Source organism: Falco rusticolus, chromosome 8 (genome assembly GCF_015220075.1).
Source record: "Falco rusticolus isolate bFalRus1 chromosome 8, bFalRus1.pri, whole genome shotgun sequence".
NCBI classification, from domain to species: domain Eukaryota; kingdom Metazoa; phylum Chordata; class Aves; order Falconiformes; family Falconidae; genus Falco; species Falco rusticolus.
In genome coordinates, this window is record NC_051194.1 from 65,076,375 (window position 1) to 65,096,455 (window position 20,081).

General features: G+C 37.8%; 1 protein-coding gene across 3 annotated transcripts in view; it reads left to right on the plus strand.

Moving 5' to 3' along the window:
* The window catches only part of AOX1 (aldehyde oxidase 1), a 46,325-nt gene that overhangs the window by 16,874 nt on the left and 9,370 nt on the right, over window positions 1-20,081 (plus strand). For all 3 annotated transcript variants that reach the window (XM_037398454.1, XM_037398452.1, XM_037398453.1), the window contains exons 14-29: window positions 613-797; window positions 1,943-2,105; window positions 2,949-3,041; window positions 5,009-5,178; window positions 6,304-6,430; window positions 6,900-7,022; window positions 8,123-8,219; window positions 9,177-9,301; window positions 10,720-10,853; window positions 12,115-12,202; window positions 13,725-13,811; window positions 16,079-16,270; window positions 16,577-16,804; window positions 17,873-17,968; window positions 18,689-18,817; window positions 19,315-19,389. In XM_037398454.1, coding sequence (XP_037254351.1) covers window positions 613-797; window positions 1,943-2,105; window positions 2,949-3,041; window positions 5,009-5,178; window positions 6,304-6,430; window positions 6,900-7,022; window positions 8,123-8,219; window positions 9,177-9,301; window positions 10,720-10,853; window positions 12,115-12,202; window positions 13,725-13,811; window positions 16,079-16,270; window positions 16,577-16,804; window positions 17,873-17,968; window positions 18,689-18,817; window positions 19,315-19,389 — 2,112 coding nt within the window. The remainder of the gene's footprint in view (window positions 1-612; window positions 798-1,942; window positions 2,106-2,948; window positions 3,042-5,008; window positions 5,179-6,303; window positions 6,431-6,899; window positions 7,023-8,122; window positions 8,220-9,176; window positions 9,302-10,719; window positions 10,854-12,114; window positions 12,203-13,724; window positions 13,812-16,078; window positions 16,271-16,576; window positions 16,805-17,872; window positions 17,969-18,688; window positions 18,818-19,314; window positions 19,390-20,081) is intronic.

A 20,081-nucleotide genomic window follows, 5' to 3' on the forward strand; every position in this document is an offset into this window, starting at 1 on the left:
CTGAAATGATGAGGGCAGTAGCAGTTATCTAGATGCCCTACAGAAAGGGTCTTGGACAAGCTGCCATAGTCCTCACCAAAGCAGGCTGCTCACCAGTGTTATGGTTGGCATCAAGTAGGTAAAGCATTATTACCTCTTGAGGATTTTTCTTAAAATGAGGTAAGATTGGACATGTGCGTGGTGCTTCCAGAAATGTGGCTGAACTGAGTAATAGTCTTTAACTGGTATTGTGTTTGCAAGAGTGGGTATGAGATCTTGTAAGAGAATTACAGGTCATGTTATCTGAGTACTAAACTTTGGCAGTACTTTGAAGCCTCTAAGCTTTTGGTCTTGTTGTAAATGCAACTCCACAAGATCCTTGCCTTCCAGCTATCTACCAGGAACAATTCTAGGCCATCTGAACTGTGTAGCTGATGGAAGACTGGGTATGGGCAGCTAGAAAATCAAAGGTGGTGAAGCTACTGAAAGGTCAAGAGAAGGAAGCGTATGGTCTTGAATGCTCAGGAAGTTGAATTTGTGCTCTTTGGGTTTTTATTCTCATTTCATGCAGTGCAATAATAAGTTCTACTTCCAGATACTTTCATGTCTGCACTTCTGTCTGATTTTGCTCAGGGGGAGTATGTCTCTGCATTTCGGCAAGCACCAAGACGGGAAAATGCTCTCCCAATAACCAATGCAGGAATGAGAGTCCTTTTTGAGGAAGGTGCAGACATAATAAAGGATTTAAGCATTTTTTATGGAGGTGCTGTCTCTACCACGGTCTGTGCAAAACAAACCTGTTGGACACTTATTGGAAGGTACAATTTTTCTCTCTTCTCTGTATTTCTGAATAAAGGGACTTCGAGAGCTTGGGTGTACTTCCTTGGAGCCTGAAAGTACAGAAAGATTTCACTTGCCTGGCCAATGCCATGTCTGTTCAAGTGAATGACCTGGTCAAGCCTTAGTGATGACTTTTCAGGACTGTTACATTTTACAGTCTGCACATGGATGCAACTGGGTGTGAAGTATGCAGAGAGATACGAGATGTGAGATAGGTGGATGAGATATATGTAGTCAGTTGTGCATCTGAATGCAGGCATTTGTGAATGATGCTGGATCCTGTAGGTTTGATAATCCCCTAGTACTGGTGTTCTTCGGTCCTTCAGTTTGGCTCTAACAGAAAGTTTAAGAACTTCAGATGTGCCCAATATACTTAGGAGCACAAGTCAAGCCTTACCAATCTCTTCATCTACAAGATCCTAATAATCTCTGAAATTAATCCCTGACATTCCCTCCCACTTTGCAGCATCTTTCCAAGTTCTGGAGGAAAAAAAAATACAAATAATTCAAGCAGTATAAAGCTATTTATGTAAACACTCACACAGGACTGTTTTACCATTTAATTTACAACTGTTTCACTAGTTGAATTACTCATTATTTTTTGCTGCTCTACATGATTGAATTTATTCTAACAGATTTGTGTTTTGACATCTAGGCTTGTGTAACTGTGGAGAGCTAACTGTGTTGAGATACTTCAAGGAGACAGCCTTTTCAGAAAATATACAAACAACTATACAGCACTAATCAGATCCCTTGAAAGCATCTACAGTTTGCATCAATATAGTTATCCACTTTTCTTTAAATACAGAACAGTATCTGCAGAATAGTGATGCTCTATAAGACTGTTAAATCAGCTTTAAAACTGTAATAGGGTTTATTTATTTATTTTGATTTTTAATGTTGGCATAGCACTCGATTCCCCTGACTCAAGGGACCTCACTTCTGTGAGCAGCATTGACCTACACTGTTTTCCAAATTGCAGATCATTACTAGAATCAATATTTTCTCTTCATTGTGAGCAGGATTATGCCTGTGGTCCATGGTACAAATGTATTACTGCTTTTTTTTTTTTTTCTTTTTTTTTGAGTCCTGGCCTGATTGTATGTATTATTCTTCCTGATAGACACTGGAATGAACAAATGTTGGATGAAGCTTGCAGACTACTTCTTGGAGAGATTGCTCTTCCAGGCTCAGACAGTGGTGAAAAAGTAGACTATAAGAAAACTTTGATGGTCAGTTTCTTCTACAGATTTTTCCTGGAAGTATTGCAGTCATTAAAGACAACGGTAAATTAGTTCTCCATGTCTGCTTTTCTGTAAGCAAATGAAAGGGTTTCTTCCTATCTGCTGATGCTTGCAATTTATACAACACGCTAAATATTGTCTTCGGTGTTCAGATCTACAGAAGCAGATAAGCACTTAACTCGCAAAGAAATTGATGGAGAGATGCCTGTTTAACTTTAGGTGCTGAGGTATCTTTACCTTGAACATTAGGTTTTAAAAACAAATGAGCAATGTTAATGCAACAGTGTATCAGTATTGAGCTCCCAGGCCCAAAGAAAACATGCATGAGGTCTTACTCTGTACCTGTTCAAAACATAAACAGACGGAACAGAAATAAAGGTTTTGGAAAGCAACTGTAGGTGTTAAACCAAACCTCCTTCTTGTATGAGTTGTTGACTGGGAGAGGACTCCTCCAAATTTTAATGTACCTGTTTTTGTTTAAAACTTGTTCTTATGAGGAAAAATACCCCTTTTGACTTTTTTTTCTGTGTTACCTTGAGCTCTTTCCTCTGAATTACCATTACTAGGTAATTCATTATTACCAGGAGTGATTCTGTGCCAGGTTTGATCAGATCCCAGAACAAAACTCTTCTGACTATCCCTGCTTTATGTTGCTTACTTTAAACAAGCGTATTTGTTGAATCCAATATATTTTTAAATACTATTTAGTGAAATCTCAAAACTCTGTGTTGTTTTAAAATTGTTGTTTTAGAGCCTTTCTAGCTTGCGAGAGTCTGGAAGGATTTTGTGGTATAAAGAGTTTGTATTTGGTTATTTTGGTGGTTAGCTTTTTTTATTTGGAATGTTCAAAATGTGAGTTTTAGTAGTAATTCCCTTCCTTTTCAGGATCCTTGCTGCTATCATGGCATACCTATGGAATATAGGAGTGGCCTACAAGATTTCAAAACCAAAATGCCGCAGAGTATCCAATTATACCAGGCAAGTGATTTTATTCTAAGGTTGTTCTGTGATATGTAAGACTTGGTAGAAGGTCACGGTTCAAACATGACCCTTGCCATGAGGCTCAGTTACAAATTTTGCAAAGGTTTGAAGGCAACAGTGTCTTAGCGGATGATTTTAGTTGTATCTCAGTTAGAAAAAACTTGTCTGTAAAAACAGACTTATACAGTTATGCTGATATTTTCTAAACAGTTCTTAAAAGATAAATATGCTTAACAAACTCCACTGTCAGACTGCTTATAACTTGGTATATTGCAGTGTGCAAACCAATTGGAAAAAAATTAGAAGAAAGTAAAAAAGATTGAAAAACCCGTCTATAGCTATCACTGTAATATTCTTGTCACGAGATACATGTTTCTTAAGATCTGAGAGAGCTCTTAGGTGTTGCTGTAGATGTAGGAATCGAGATGGGAGTTTGTGATGGCTGATCAAATTAGCAAGCCTATTCGAGAAGTGAGCAGTAGAGGGCAGCAAAGAACAAACACCTTTTGGATTTTCTGAGCTCACCCATCTGACTAGGCCTTGGTGGGAATGCCTGCAAGGATTTTTGATATTTAGATACCCTCGTCACAGAAGTAAAATTCTCAAGTTTTTGAAACATAAAGAAAATTCAAATTAAATCTAAATAAACATCTTTTTTCAGTTTCAGATACTCTTTAACATTTTAGCTTTAAATACTTCGAATTTGTTCATCATTGTGTTCAGCTTTCTTCAATTATTGTCAGGAAAAAAAAAAAGAAGACATACTACAGATTACTACAGATGTATAAAAGGGGCCAAGATCAAAAGAACTGGTTCTTTATAACTTTCAGCAATGTATTCCCTAGTTGCAAGAAAGTGACTAAATAACAGAAATTGAAACAATATCTTATACATATCAGTTGTCATTGAGCAACAGAAATTTAAAAACCTGGAAATTTTTTTTTTTTTCACTTTGAATTTCTATCTAACTTCTGCAAGTCCCTATCTTTTGTCTGAACTTCTTCCTCTGAACATTATTAAGCTTTTAAAATTAAAGGGAAAAAAGAATGCATATCCAAAGATAAGCACTTGGTTATTCTGTTAGAGGAAAAGTTGAGACGGCTGAGACAGCCATTCGAGGAACTCTGGGCACTCAAGTGAAAAATGTCTGTTCCTGGCCTTGAGTTAATAGCAGATCACAGTGTGCCAGAAAGTGCAGGAGGCAGAACTATGTACCCAGAACACTTGTGTGCTGGAAACTATAGAAGAAAAAAGATTTTGAGCAGTTAACCAGTTCTAAATGTAGACAAGGAAGAAGTTAGTGTGAACACTGACCCAGAAATTGGAAAAGTGTACTGGAAGTTGGCAACAATTAATTGGTGTGGCAGAATTAACAGGCAACACTGAATTAACTTTCAGGACAGACTTAGCAAAATAAGGTTAATAAGGCAGCACAATTGATACACAGGTGCAAGGAAATAAAATTGGGAAGGAAATACTTAAACAACTTTTTCTCAAGGATTTACATTGATCAGTTGCAGTCTTTCAGCAAGTAGGACAAATCCTCAGAATCACTGCAAATACCTCAAAATACAACACCAGACACTGGTAAAATACAGAACAGAATCTTGTGAGAGTAATTCAGAAAATTATCAAAGCTTTGTGACACCAGTCAGTAAGGGAGGAAACTGTCCTCCTGAAAAAGAAGTGCTGTTTGTATCACTTTGATATGAATGATTAAGGGAAAAAATCCAAGTAGACAAACCTGTGCAAGTCTCTCAGAAGGCTCCTTAAGAGAAGAAAGTGAAGAAATCCCCAGGAGCAGCAGTCAGGTCCTGCATCCACACCTGTTTTCAGTATTGAACCAGAAGATGGTAATATGAGCGGTTGTTCCTTCATCTGATTTTCTCATTGGTATAAGAATAATATGACTGTTCTCTTTTAAACTTATTTTGAGTGAGGTATGTGTATTTTTGACTGTACAGGACATAGAGCCGAGTCAGTCTCCTCAGGATCCTGTAGGACGGCCCATTATGCACCAGTCTGGAATTAAGCATGCCACTGGTGAAGCAGTGTACATTGATGACCTTCCTTCTGTGGATGGGGAGCTCTCCCTGGCTGTCGTCACTAGTTCCAGAGCTCATGCTAAAATTGTGTAAGTGTTCAGGGTGTATCTGAAGAAAGTGTTATTATGTTATTATGTGTTATTATGAATTGCTGTCTGAGATTTTGAGAGCAGACGAATGAGTTATGTCTATACAGAACAGCATGCCCGATACCTGCACTGGCTCAGGTGCTGGAAGTACTAGTTGTTCTAATAGAAAGCTCTGTTTGGATTTAAGTGTCTCATTCCATATTACTGTGCTAATAAGGATGAACTGTTTCTGGTCCATGAGCTAGCCTAGAGCCAGCCTAGGTACCCCCACAAAGGGCTGAGCTGGGCAGTGCAAGCAGGCACTGAAACTCAGCTTTACCAACACAGCTTTGAAATCTCAATTCTATTATGAAAAAAGAGAATTGTTCAAAATGTAGGAAGTAGCATTGCAACATTGCAGCAACAAGGTAACAAAACTCATAGGAGGCCTTACAGGAGAAGATGGGAAGAGGATTTTATTTTGAAAGAAAACTGTTCTCGCTTATGCTTTTATACTCCCAAGATACACCTATTCCAGCAGTTTGTTCAGCATTCAGGCACCAAAGTGCACATGCCCAAGTTGTCTGCCCAGCATTCAGGCACCAAGACATGTATCCAGGTGGTCTGGTTAGGATTAATTGTGATGACAGAGAGGACTGGGGCTTCTAGCTATAGAGTCCTTGTCATATTTCCTGGCTTATTCTTAAGTTGGTGATAGCGTGATGGGTTTGGATGTGCTCTTTTTGGTACCATCAAGGAGCTGACATCAACCCCACCTCTGTGAGTCAGTAGGATTTATTAATTTGCCTTTGTCTTCTGATCTGGGTGTCCAGAGAAGAAGCCTGTAGATGTGCTGAGATTTTGATGACCTGCTAAACTAGGTGGTATCAAAACACGCCATTCTTTTAGACCTTCTACTGTTCTTTCTGATCCTTCTACACCCATACATTCCCATGAATTGGGAATTTTAATTTGCCTTTAGCCTGCACTACTACCTATGCCAGAGATAGAAGGAAGAGACATGTCTGAACCCATGAGCAGATCCCAGCAGTACAAGAAACATACCTCTGTATTGTGTTCCCTTCCTGTGTGCAATGCTTTGTAAAACTAGTGAATTACACTTCTCTCTTCTCATATCCCAATCAGATCTATAGATACCTCAGAGGCTCTAAACGGACCTGGTGTGTTTGATATCATAACAGCTCATGATGTACCAGCTACAAACGAGTTTTACTATTCTGATGATCCAGAGATTATATTTGCAAGAAACAAGGTATAAGTAATATCTTTTTTAAACTATTTTCTTCATTTTTACTGTTTTCTTCAGCCTTTTATAATGAAATTTTACTTAGGCATATGACACAGAAAAGTCTTAGAATTTTTTCCTGCTCCCTTTTCAGTTTCAGAATAGCTGATACGTATTGTATTCTGCCTCGAGAAGAATGGAAGAATACAGAGTAAACCTCACAAAACCATCTAAGCTGTTGGGAGAGTATATTTCATTGAAAGTTAGGTTCCCATTATCCATTTTTGAATATTGTATTTTCCCTGATCCCCCAGTTATGTTGATGTTTCTAATAATTTGTTAGCTTCATGGATGATCTAAAAAATACGGAAGTCCTAAGTCAAAACAAAATTCTAAAACTAAAACATGAATAGTGGCTATGTGAAAGAAGAATATCAGCAGCACATATGGGAATCATTTGAATCCACTGTTCTATCAAGTGATGTGTATATTACAGGTCATTTGTGTGGGTCAGATTGTCTGTGCTGTGGTTGCCGATTCAGATGTTCATGCCAAACAAGCAGCTGCAAAAGTCAAGATAGAGTATGAAGTGCTGGAACCGGTGATCTTAACAATTGAGGTACTAATAATTTCTTTTCTCTTGCTTTTTTTGTTATTTTATCTATTTAATTAATGGAAGCAGCAGTTTACACTCTTCACTTGCTTTTTAAGCATGATTTTCTAAGGAAACAAGGTGAATATGAACATCCATTTAACCAGTCTGTCAGTCTCTCTTTAAATCAGTTTTCAGCCTTTCAGCTAATTTTGACCACTTGTGATAGATAGGCAACAGTCTCAGAAGTATTAAAGATTCCCAAAAGTTTCGTAATAATGAACGTAAGAGGACAAAAGAAGAACTCTTTAAATATTCCCAGTGAGGCAAAGGCAATGAGCATGCTAGTTGTTTATAATTCTTTTGGTAGCTAAGAGCTGGTCGGTCAGCATATGTATATTGGCTGGACAATCAGCTCCTGATTATCTGTAGCAGTTTTATCTGTTGTCCAGCTAGCAAGCCAGCAAAGTTAGGCTGGAGACATAGGAAGTGTTGGGAGAATGTGAGGAGAAAGATGTTAGGGATACAGAACATTTTGGAAATGTGATATAGGAGTCATAGGGGAAATTGACTTACGCTGGATTAAAGAGATGAGTGGAACAAAGGACACACTTGCAGGGAAACAGCATAAATTCTGGTAGTCACTTCATAGCTTTGTTCCATAATGCGTGTGCGGTGTAATGTAACAGTCCTTCTGATATAAGAATAGAAGCTGTCTCTTTTTGAAGTCTTACTAGAAATAAAGAAAATCATACCTAATAGATTGCACTTTTACTTAGTCCTTGTGATTTCTTCTCTTAATGGTGTCACTCTGGATGATGTGATTGCATTCTTACTCGTTGCTGTCTTGGTCATTTGCTAGATGTATGAGAGGGAAGAGCAGGTTCTATACAGTGAATGCATTTCCATCAGGAACACCAGGTACATCAGGAAAGGATTGCTGGAACTGAATACACAAACTCATTAGCAATGACAGTAAAGTGATGAATACTGTTGTTCATTGACTTTGGTTGCTGGTGGTTCAAATCTCTGAAAAGAATGGTGTTTCTTCTGAGAGTGAAATGCCACAACAAGCTGAGAACCTTTAAAATACTTAAATAAACTCTTTCTCTTTTTCTCCACTGCAGGAAGCTATAAAGCACAACTCGTTCTTTGAGCCAAAAAGAAAATTAGAACAAGGAAATGTTGATCAGGCATTTGAAGCTGTTGATAGTATAATTGAAGGTAAACTGCAGAATACATTTGGTGAGAAGTTGTTGTCAGAATTTGGGTTTGTCTGTCTGTTCTTCAAGTCCCAGTTCTACCTTTTTTCTATATAGCGATTAGGCCTGAGAAAGCTCTTGGTCACCTGGAAGAAAGTGTGATTAAACCTAGTGGTCTTATGGTCCTGCTTCTACATTCAAGCTTTCTGCATCCTCTGTCCTTGAAACAGATTCACAGAATAATTAGGTTAGAATCTAGTCCAACCTCCTGCTTAAAGCAGATCCAGTTAAAGCAGGTTACTAAGGGCCATGCCCAGTCAGGTTTTGGATATCTCCAAAGATGCAGATTCCACAACCTCTATAGGCACGTTTTCCAGTATTTGAGCCCTTTAGTGGTGATTTTTTTTTTCTTATATTGAGTTGAGATGTCTTATGTTCATTGCCTCTTACGCTTCCACTGTGCATCTCTGAGAACAGTCTGGCTCACTCTTCTCTACATCCTCCCATCAGGTAGTTGTAGACAGCAATAAGATCTTCTCTTAACCCTTTTCTTCTTGTGGATGAATAAATCCAGTTCTCTCAGCCTCTTCTGATATATTCTGTGGTCCAGCCCCATGACCATCTTGGTGGCCGCCGCCATGACCTGGTCTAGTGTGTCCATGCTTTGTTGAACTTATCTCTTTTATTTAACATTGTCACCGCTTGTAGGCAATATTATTCTGCTTTTGATCAAGTTCTGTCGATGGCACTGGAACAGGACCAATTTAATCCTGCAAGGATTTTTGCTTTTATTTTAGGTGTTACTTCTTCATACAAGAAGTGTCAGAAGATCAGAAGACAATTACCGTGATTGGTAATTGTCATAATTATCATAATAACCATGATGATGATGGACCATTAGTTCTTTCCTGGTTCATTTCTTGTGTCCTTTTCCATTAGGAAAAGGATTGTAACATTTGTGGTTTTCTCTTTGGATCAGGGGAGCTTTACATTGGGGGACAGGAACACTTCTACATGGAGACTCAGAGTGTGCTTGCTGTTCCAAAAGGAGAGGATAAAGAGATGGATTTGTATGTATCAACACAGCATCCAGCAATTATTCAGGTAATACAGAGCATTCTCGGAGAAAGTGGTTGAACCTGTGACATAAGTTTGGTTTACAAATCCATCTTAACAATTTAGAAGCAGTAGGAGCATGAAATTGCACGTCTGGATTATCCAACAGCAGCAGCTTTGTAGAACTGCTATACCCTGATAAACACCAACAGCTACCCTGCAAGGATAAGGAGGAAGTAAAAGTATTTTATTTCCCTTTGAACAAAGTACCACATGCCTTGCTATTGCACTGTGGAGTGCTGAGGCTTCTCCATCCCTGTTAGCTTTCTGTTGAGATGAGGAGCAATCAGCACCCTGCAGAATCAGTCTGCTGATGGTTTGATCAACTCTCAGTAGCTGTAGGTGAGACTGCTGCTCCATGCCATAGTCATCATCGTAGAATGGTGTGGGTTTGAAGGAACCTTTAAAGATCATCTAATCCAACCCCCCTGCCATGGACAGGGTTATCTTTCACTAGATCAAGTTTCTCAAAGCTCCTTCTCAAACCTGATCTTGAACACTTCCAATGATAGGGAGCCCACAACTTCTCTGAGGAACCTGTTCCAGTGTCTCAGCACCCTTATTGTAAAAGATCTAACCCTGTCCTCTTTTCAGCTTAAAGTCATTGCCCCTTGTTCTGTCAGCAGGCCTTCGTAACAAGGCCTTGTTTCTTATAAGCCCCATTTATATATTGAAAGGCCACAATTAGGTCTCCCTGGAGCCTTCTCTTCTCCGGGCTGAACAGTTCCAACTCTCTGTCTTTCGTCATGGGAGAGGTATTCATTCCTCTGACCATTTTCACAATGATAAATGGTAAAGCAAAGCTGACAGTGTATGGTCTGCATAGCAATAGCAATGGTGCATGAAACTGATAGTATTTTGGACTCAACACTGACATTTTGTGTTCAAAGCCCAGTTCAGCTCCTTTTATCATTTCCATTATTATTATACTGCCAATAGCCAAGAAGCATGAAGGTTTGAGAAAATTATTTGAAGCAAGAACGTTCCTAACACTAGCAAGACCTAAGATTATTAAAAATCAAATGGTTTTATTTGAATTAAAAATAAAAATCACATTTATGATCTTAGTAATAAAAATAATAAAAAATACATTCTAATCCCTTTTCCTTATACCTGAAGCTTCTTACTGTTTAGATAATGAAATCCAAGGGTATTATTTTTCACTTCTGCTCATGACCCTTCCTTAGTCTCTGTGACAGAGATTTTAAAAGTCAACATTGCTGAGTGTTTGTTGTCATCTTTTTCTTGCTTTTTAACCTAGGGTGAAGGAAAAATTATTTTAATCGGATTAAAACATAAACCCTAGAAACATCTATAGAACCCTTTTCTAGAAAAGGTTTTCCTTTCACAACTTAATTTTTAGGCTTGATTTGAGTTGACATAAAAGATTTAAACTCATTTTACAGGAGATGGTAGCTGCAAGTTTAGGTGTTCCAGCCAACAGGATCATGTGCCATGTTAAACGAGTTGGTGGAGCTTTTGGTGGGAAACTCCTGAAAGCTGGCTTACTGGCATCAGTTGCTGCAGTGGCAGCAAACAAGTAAGTGCAGTATATGTGTATTGGGATATGAAGAGAAAATGAGGTAAACAAGTTTTGCATTTTGACTAAAATGCTTTCTACTGTCCCAAAGTTGCTAGCCAAAAAGTCATGAAATCCTGACTGTTCCCATTTTGTAGGACTGTTCAGTGCATTTCTTTATTTTGTTTTGTTAGACTACTTATGTTAAGCAGCTCTAGTCTAAACTAAATTAATGGGACTTGAAGATAATGGTATTAGTATGAGCTAGAAATATTCTTGAAGTGATTAAACATTTCAAAAGGACCAGTCCCTAACTACTGAGGCTCTGTGTGGATGTTCAAAACATGACATTAACCATCTAGATGTGAACTTCACTGGCACAGCAGCCTGCAGAAGGAATAGTTCACAAGTGGAACTGCTTTTAAGGACAAGTTGTCCCCAGCATCTTTCAGTCAAAATTAGCTTAAATCTATAAAGTATTATGTTTTTGCTAATACTAGTTGAATTAGCTTAGGAACCTTAATACATAAAGCTCCATCTTTGGCAGGACAATATGGGCATTTAGCTGTCAGGGTGTAGTAACCTCTTTTAAAAGCATAACTGATACGCTGCAGAATGTATATTGGGCTGCATCTTGTCTTAGCCAAAATGATCTTGTAATCTGAGTGGTTAGCTCAACATGTTTCTCTTGTTACAACTGTCACTGTTACAACTCTTGAATATTTTTGTCCATGTTAGCTGTGTTTTGGATTAACCAGGCCATGCTAAATACTTTTTTATAGTTCAAACAATCTTTTTTTTATTGTTAGGACCTTATTTTACATCTTAAGTCCATTTTTTCAAAAGTAACTATTTTAAATGGTATATGCATTTGTAGACTAATTTTCATATTTTTATCATTATGCATTTTTTATTTCATTCCAAGGCACCCTATTTCAGTACAGTTCTGAATAGCTAAGAGGCGACTGTTGATTAAAGTTGAATTCTAACTGCTGTTAGTTTGCTTAACACAGTTCTGTCTTAACACTGAAATAACAATTTCTTCAGAAAGTTTGCAGTGAGTTATCTTGTTGGCTTTCAAGAGATGAAAAAATTCTGAAATTACTGTAAATTCAAAAAAATACAATCATAGCTTTAAGCATATATTTTAGCCTATTAAAATTAAGTTTAATCTAACTGCATGTTTATATGTATGGCTAGATCTGGATACATGATGAATAGCCATCTTGTTAATAACATCCCTCATTTTGACTGAAATTTGACTTTTCTTTTTTTCATTTAGAACCGGCAGAGCAGTCCGTCTTATTCTGAGCCGAGGGGATGATATGTTAATCACTGGTGGCCGACATCCTTTTATTGGTAAATATAAAGTGAGTGCCACAAGAATTCAGTGAAAAAATACCTACCCATATTCTGTGAATAAGTATTTCAGTGTTACTGGTTAATACGTGTTCTAGTAATGAAAATGAGTATAATACATTTGATTTAAAAAAAAAACCTACTAGCCAGGAAACAAAGAGATAAAGTTGCTGTACAGCCCTTTCTCTGCTTCTGCCTCTGTCTCTGCAGGATTTTGTTTTGTTTTTTTCTAGCCCCTTTATGTCCTTTTTCTTTCATAGCTCGCTCTGTCTTTCTGGGATGAGAAAGCGAAACAAGCTCAGACTTCTCCTGCAGGAGTTTATTTTAAACCATCCATATGGGGTTCACACAAAGGAACAGCTAGTTTTTCACAGAAACAGTGTCATACAGGAAAACTCACCCTATGGAGGAAATTAATCTCTTCCCTACTCATGCAATAGTCATAACTATTTGTTAGGACAATTTCTGCTGCCTCTCCTGTCTCTGCTTGTCACGGAAATTACACTTGCCAGCCACCGTAACAGGGTTCGACCCCAGGTTTCTGCTGAATCAATAAGATGAAAGACAGATTCCTCTATAAAAGTACTTTTTATTAATAGCGCTACAGCTTGAGCTGGGTGCCTCTGAAGAGGGACTCCAAAAAATGAAATCCCTGGGCAATTATACCCTTACAATCCTAAGTTTCCCACCATTCATGTGATAGTTCAGATCAGCAGTAATATTGGGGTCTGGGGTCTTCCCATTCTTCATTGGGTCCTTTCATGTCTCTAGGCAGGCCATTTTTTTTTCATATCTCTAAGGGTGCAGCTTCTGGTGATTGTAGCTTGCTTATCTTCTGGCTTGAGCCAGCTCTGAGGCCTTCTTTTTCTTAACTAGATGAAAGTTCAACATAACTAGGTGAAAGCTCACAGTTGCACCCTAAGGCTTCAGCAAATTTAGCTGCTAATGCTAAGCAAGTAATGCTAAGCAAGTTCTATATAAGTAGTATATCAAATCACACAACATACTACATAGGTAAAGTAAGGTATGTTTTATAACATGTTTGCATAAAGTTGAAAATTAGCTGTAGCTCATGTTGAGAATCAGGGAATATTAGTGGCAATGTGTGAAAAGTAAGATATAAGATAAAGATAACGTTTCCTTGTTAAGAAAAACAGATGTCATACTCCATCCACCAGACACTATGCTTACAGTCAGAGTGGGATTTGACTTTGCTACAGTGAACATTCCAAGATGACTCACCAGCCATCTCAGATAGTACACAGGAAGCCACTGGGCTTCCCTGCTTCTTTCTTTCCCAATGGAAACATCAGTATGTTGCTTATTGTATGCTGTACATATACAGATCACAGATGCCAGGTAGGAAAGCTGGTATCTTAGGAACATGCTTTCTTTCTCTCTTGCTCTTCTGTAGTTTCAGTGGATGCTGGCCAAAAATTAATAGTGCAGTATAACTTTATTTGTCAAAATATACAAACATTGAAGAAATGAATGAATGCCAAAATCTAAATAGGCTATTGTTGATTCTTCTAGGTTGGCTTCATGAATGATGGTAGGATCAGAGCTGTGGATGCCAAATATTACATTAATGGAGGATGTACCCCTGATGAGTCTGTCCTGGTAAGGATTTTATAAGCTGATGAATCTTATAACAAGGAGGAATCATTAGCTGCGAAATGACGAAGGCCAAATTCCTTTGCCCATGTATTGTTAATCGTACAGCATTTTGATATAGAAACTGTGGGCTGTTGGAAAATCTACACGTGCTAGTTTAGCCTTTTCTTATTCAGTTCAGTGTAGCACTGAAATACTTTTTGATCTTTTTCTATGCATTCACTTCATGAACAGTTTCTCAGGCTTGTTTTTGCCACTATAAACATGTCAACTAACAAAATATTCCTTTTAAAATACATAGTACTTGCATTTGTGCCTGCCTAAAGCGTTATGTCTACAATTCTGGGAAGACCTTTCTTAACCTTCAGGAAATTCATAGTGGTAGTTGTCCTGTTACTGTCTCTGTGTGTTTCTGTACTGGGTCTGCATTTACTGTGCTGTATACCTCAGTTCCTCACTTACAGGTCTGCAAAGTATAAAATATTGCTTGCTTTAATATCAGTCACCAGAAATTCATGTTTGCATAGCTATTCTAGCTGTAACTGAAATGTTTGTTGAGGTTGCTACCCCTCATCGGCTTGTCATTTGCCCCACCTATGGCTATTTTCTGCACTCTGAAATCTGTCAGTGTAACTGCCCATGCTATTGCTGCCTACCCTGGTTCAGAAAAACAACCTGGGTTTGAAAAAAATCCATTAAAATCATGTACATTGATGCAGATCACATGTCAGAACCATATTAAGTTGAAGTTCTACAATGGTATAGTGAAGCAGATGGACTTAGAATTATTCCAGCTGCAGCTGGAATAGTACATATGATAACATCTTAACTCTCTAACATCACTCCCTAATTAATTAGATTGACAGCCAATGGTCTAGCTGTGTGATTCCATTTGATTCTATCAGTATAGCATTAATAATCAACACTTTTGGGAGGAGGAAAAGGTTTATTTGAAATAAAACTATAAGCTTTGGTAAACAAAAACTCCAGGTTTTTCTTCTGTTGCAGTGTGACTTATCTGTGTTTTCCCAAATCAGTATTCTGAGATTTATTCTTTCTTTAGTGGGGACCTTATTCTGTGGGAGCCTAGCCCCAGAAAGAGCCAAGATGCTTGATGCTTATCGTCATAAAGACTGGTCTTCCAGCATGGGAGTTGAATACCAGTAATCTATGCTTAACTTAGTTATTGTTCAGTCAACAATTAATAATGTGTTTTAATTCTGTATGATTGCATCAAGATTAGAACAGACATTTCTGGGAAGAAATTTTGGCATAGGTAAGAGTTGTATTATAATAATATATTGTGTTCATTCTGTTTTATCAATAACTTGTCTTAAGACAGATCAGTTTCATACACACACTTTCTCTGAAGTCCATAAAAGTTGTGTTCATAATTAAAAAAACCCAGAATACAAAACTTTTTTTTTCTCCATTCCACAATAACACCTCAATTTATATTTCCTAAGTGGAAAGGTAGTGTGACATTATTCACATGCACAGTTATTACACCAAAACTATCTTCAGTTGTTTCTATGCAGAAAAGTTTTGAAGTTTATTGTTTAAAGCTCAGTGGGAACAGTAGGAATACAGGCTTAGATTTTCCATTCTGAGAAATCTACTTAACATTGAAGAGAGCCAGTGGACTCTTCCTCTTCATGAGGCATCAAAACATTTTTAAACTTACTTATTTTGATACTGACTCCTAGAGCCTAATTTGAAGTCTTTAATACGGGATTTTCCTTTTCTTATGTTTTTGTGTTTGTCATGTGAAATCTCTAAAAGGGAAATGAAGGACCAGAGGACTGCAGTACATATGCTTCCTGGTGGAACTAAACCTTAACTGTGAATTTCCATAGGACGTGATAATTCAGAATGCTTTCATCAGTTCCTTTCATAGCTCCTATTGCTTTAAATCTAATCTGCCAATTTTTAATTGGGTGGCTTTTGATGTTGAAGTAGGAGCAAAATCAATTGTGAAATGGAGTATCTATTACATCCTTAACTACTGACCAGCACTCAACTACTAGTAACGTCAGCTGTGTTCTGAGAATACCAAAATATAAATGAAAACTAATATGCTGCATGAGAAATGTATGAGTAAAGTCTGTGTATGTGCACAAGATTATTCTTACTACCAGCAATTGACAGAAACCCAATTTTAAAGCTAATTGTCTCAAGTTAAGCTCTTTATATGAGATGAAGTAGATTTAAATGTGAATTTGAAAGAAGCAGTGTTCTGACATTTAACTAGACCTGTTTGTTCCCTACCTCAGGTAGCAGAAGTATCTTTATTAAAAATGGACAATGCATACAAGATTCCCAACTTGAGATGCTGCGCTTATGCCTGCAAAACAAACCTGCCATCAAACACAGCATTCCGAGGCTTTGGCTTTCCCCAGTCAGCACTGGTGACAGAAACTTGGATAACAGGAGTTGCAGATAAAACTGGTTTATCACCAGAAAAGGTGACAGAAATGAACACATCTTCTCTCCTGAAATGAAGTCTGTGCAATTGGGAAGTTAAAACCCTTTAGATTAGCTCAACTGTTTGAACAAGTATTTTCTAAGTCAATGACATAATTTGTGCTAAAATTCATACATTTTTTTTAATCATCGTCTAGTTGTTGCATGATTAGCATGCTCTTGCAAACTGCACCGAACTGGAAATTGTTCCAAGAATATAAAGCAACCTTCTTGTTGTCTACTAGTCCCTCCAAATGGTCAATCTGCCTTTAACAAGATTGTGATAGCTGTTAATTTTATTATTTCAGATTAGGGAAATAAATATGTATAAGGAAATTGAGCAGACACACTTCAAACAAAAGCTTGATCCACAAAACTTAATACGGTGTTGGAATGAATGTATGGAGAAATCTGCATACTACAGCAGGAAAACAACTATCGAAGAATTTAACAAACAAAATTACTGGAAGAAAAAAGGGATTGCCATTGTACCAATGAAGTATCCATTTGGACTAGGCACACGTTATCTTACTCAGGTTAGTTTCTTTAAAAAATAAGTGAGCTAAGCTTTTTATCCATAGAAGATCACAGTTACTCTGCCTTAGGATACAAACCCAATGTGTTATCGTCCACCTTCTGGAAACCTATCATCCTCATAATAGTTGTTCCCTGAAGGCTACACTAGCTTCTAGATCTCTTCAAGCTGAGATCAAAGTTGTCTGGTTTTCAGGGCCCAGGCAGCTTGGACACTGCCTGCTTCAAAGGCCAGTCCCATCTCTTGCAATGTGGTATTGGTGTAGATGAGTTGAACACGTTTATTAAAAGTGTTTGAGGACTGATGGCAAAGTATTCATGGGCTAGGTTATCCATTCCAGAAAACAGCTCTGAGCTTATTCTTTCTGACCATGGGGGCACTATGGGATGCTGTTCTTAAAGACTTAACCCTTTGATGTCATCAAAGACTAAGTTTAAGGAAGAAAAGGAGGACAGTAGTGGTTTTGGTCTTTGTATTTTGTTTAGTGTAGGTGTCCAGTGCTTATGGAATATACAGCGTTTTATCAACTGAAAATTGAGTAGCTTGTGTCATATCAAACTGGCTGTCTCTGTTCAAGACTAAAATCACAGGGGCTTTGTAGTCTACAGTGCTACTCCCAGCTAGCCCAGGAGGAGAATTTCATTCAGAACCTTACTGCTGTGTCTAATGCTGACAGCCTGCCCAGCCTATGCTGTTGAAAAACCTGTGTCCAAAGGCTCTCAAAACATCAGTGGGAGAGAGAATGGAACTTGGAGGAATTGGCATGTACAGCCACTAGTGAGGAAGATCCACCATCTTCTTTTGGAACCATTAAGATACTGTTGCCAGATGTAGATTTATTTCAGGATCCAGCAACAGAAAAAGCAGACCTCCAAGTGTTTATATCTTTTTATTTTGAAGTCATTACAGAGGAAGAGCAGGGACTAGCATTCCATATTTTGCATTCTGTTCAAAAGCACTAAACAGATAAATTGAAATACACTTCAAAACTGTGTCTTTTTCGATTCATCAGTTCGTCGCAACATACAATACATTTCTCGCTAATCTTGATCTTGGTTTTCTTTTTTAGGCTGCAGCTTTGGTTCATATTTATACTGATGGGTCTGTGCTTCTGACACATGGTGGAATTGAAATGGGGCAAGGTATTCATACAAAAATGATCCAGGTAACGGATGACCCAAACAAATATTTCCTTGTGCTTTATCTGTCATGCAGATAAACAGTGTGAAGGTTTTCTTCTTAGTTAATTAATGTACCAGTAGGACAATTTCTTTATCAGCATAGCCGCTGCTTCTTTGCATTGATAGAGTTAGAAAGCAAAAATACCTTCATTAAGAGTCATAGAGGTAGCAGGAAGAAAAACAAATTGATTGGGTTTTATTCTTCCAGTGGTATGTGAAGAGGTTTATTTAGAAATAAGAACTTTTTGGGGCTGATCCCATAAAGCCCATGATAAAAAAAGACAGTATTCAGATTAGTATACAGTTCAGATATTATTGTTGTTGTTGTTATTATTATATTTGTTTAATGCAGAACTGAGAGACAGATAAATATCTGTAAAGATATTAACCAAGTCAATGAAAGCTTGGGATCTGGGCCTGCATAATTTTCACTAAGTCATACAGGACATAAGCAGCAAAATGCAGAACCACATGTTGCACTCCAGTCCCATTGCAGAATTTGAATACAGCTAAAACATTGCCATTCTGTTCTGTTTCTTTGTACTGACAAACTGGGCAGAATGATTTCAGCTGGAGGTTGGAAGGGGACTTGCTGAAACTTTATTCTTTCTTGTATTGCTGACTTCTAGCAAGTACTGGAGAACTGTTGGAGTGTTTAAAATGTTTCTAAACCAGAGAATAACGTGGTGTTCTTCCTGAAACAGGTTGCTAGTCGGGAATTGAACATCCCCATGTCATATATTCACTTCTGTGAAACCAGCACGACAACTATTCCCAATGCATGTGCCTCAGCAGGATCTGCAGGGACAGATGTCAATGGGATGGCTGTGAAGGTAAAGGGTAGTGTTTAGTTTAGCAAAACACCCTACCCTTCATGGTACTTAATGCCTGCCAAACTTTAAGCATTAGTGATCCCATAGAAATAAAGTTTGAGATTACCAATAATACCACTGGAGGTTGCTAAGAAGAAACACCACTTGTTGACAGTTTCTCAGTAATGGTGCTTACAAATTTTCAGAATATGATCTGAGCTTTCCCTCAGAGGCTTATGTTTGACAAAATCTTTGTTTTGCCTAACAAAATAATTAGTCCTGTACAAATTTGGTACCCTGTTCCTGTTCTAAATCTACTGATTCATGCAGATTCCAGCCCTTGTAACTTAACCCTTTATAAGGTTTGTGTCTATGCAATTTAAATGACACCTCCTATGATACCTTTTCAAACCAAGATGATGGTAAAGCAAATACTAATTACTAACTAGAACATATCTTGAATAGTACCAAATGTATCTGTGTTAATTCTGTGATATGTTCTCCTGACTTCTCACCAGGATGCTTGCCAAACTCTTCTCAAACGCCTGCAGCCTATCATCAGCAAGAACCCAAAAGGGACCTGGAATGATTGGGTAAGACAGATCAATCCTACTAAGTGTGTTTGCAGAAGCTGTGGTATATGCCTTGTAGTCTATCAGTCTGTTCAGCCTAATAATCCTAAAGTTATAAACTGTAGAAACAGGTTATTTCACAGAAAGATGGGAGTGTAGGTGCTTGGTTTAGATAATGGGGAACAATCCCCTGATCATATCTAGTTATAAAGGGTCTGTGAAGTCACATTTGGAGGCATGGAAGTTTTTAATATGCAAAAAATACCAGGTTCTGCAATAATGACCCACCCCATCTTACCCTCAGACAAGCTGTTGCCAGAAGATTGTCATATGGATACAGTGTATGTGTTGATTTTCTTACATGGCTGTTTTTTATTTTTACCAAATCGATGAAGAGAAGCCTCCTAAACTTCTTCCTTCCATCTCTCTCCCATATGCAGTGTCTCACAGAATTGCACAGAAAGTAGCAGGAATCCTTGCTCCCATTGCTCTAATATGTAATTAGTTATACTATTAGTTACATTTGCAGCAGAGTAGTGCAAAAGTAATGCTAAAGCTGTTTATAGAAATGGCCCCTGTCTGGTGCCCACTTGAAACTGGAATAGAATTTTAGGGCTAGAAACTGAGGTTTTTTTAACTGAAATATTTCTGCTGTAATATAAACTATGAAGATATGGCTAAGAATCTATCCCTATGTATCAAGATGTTATAAG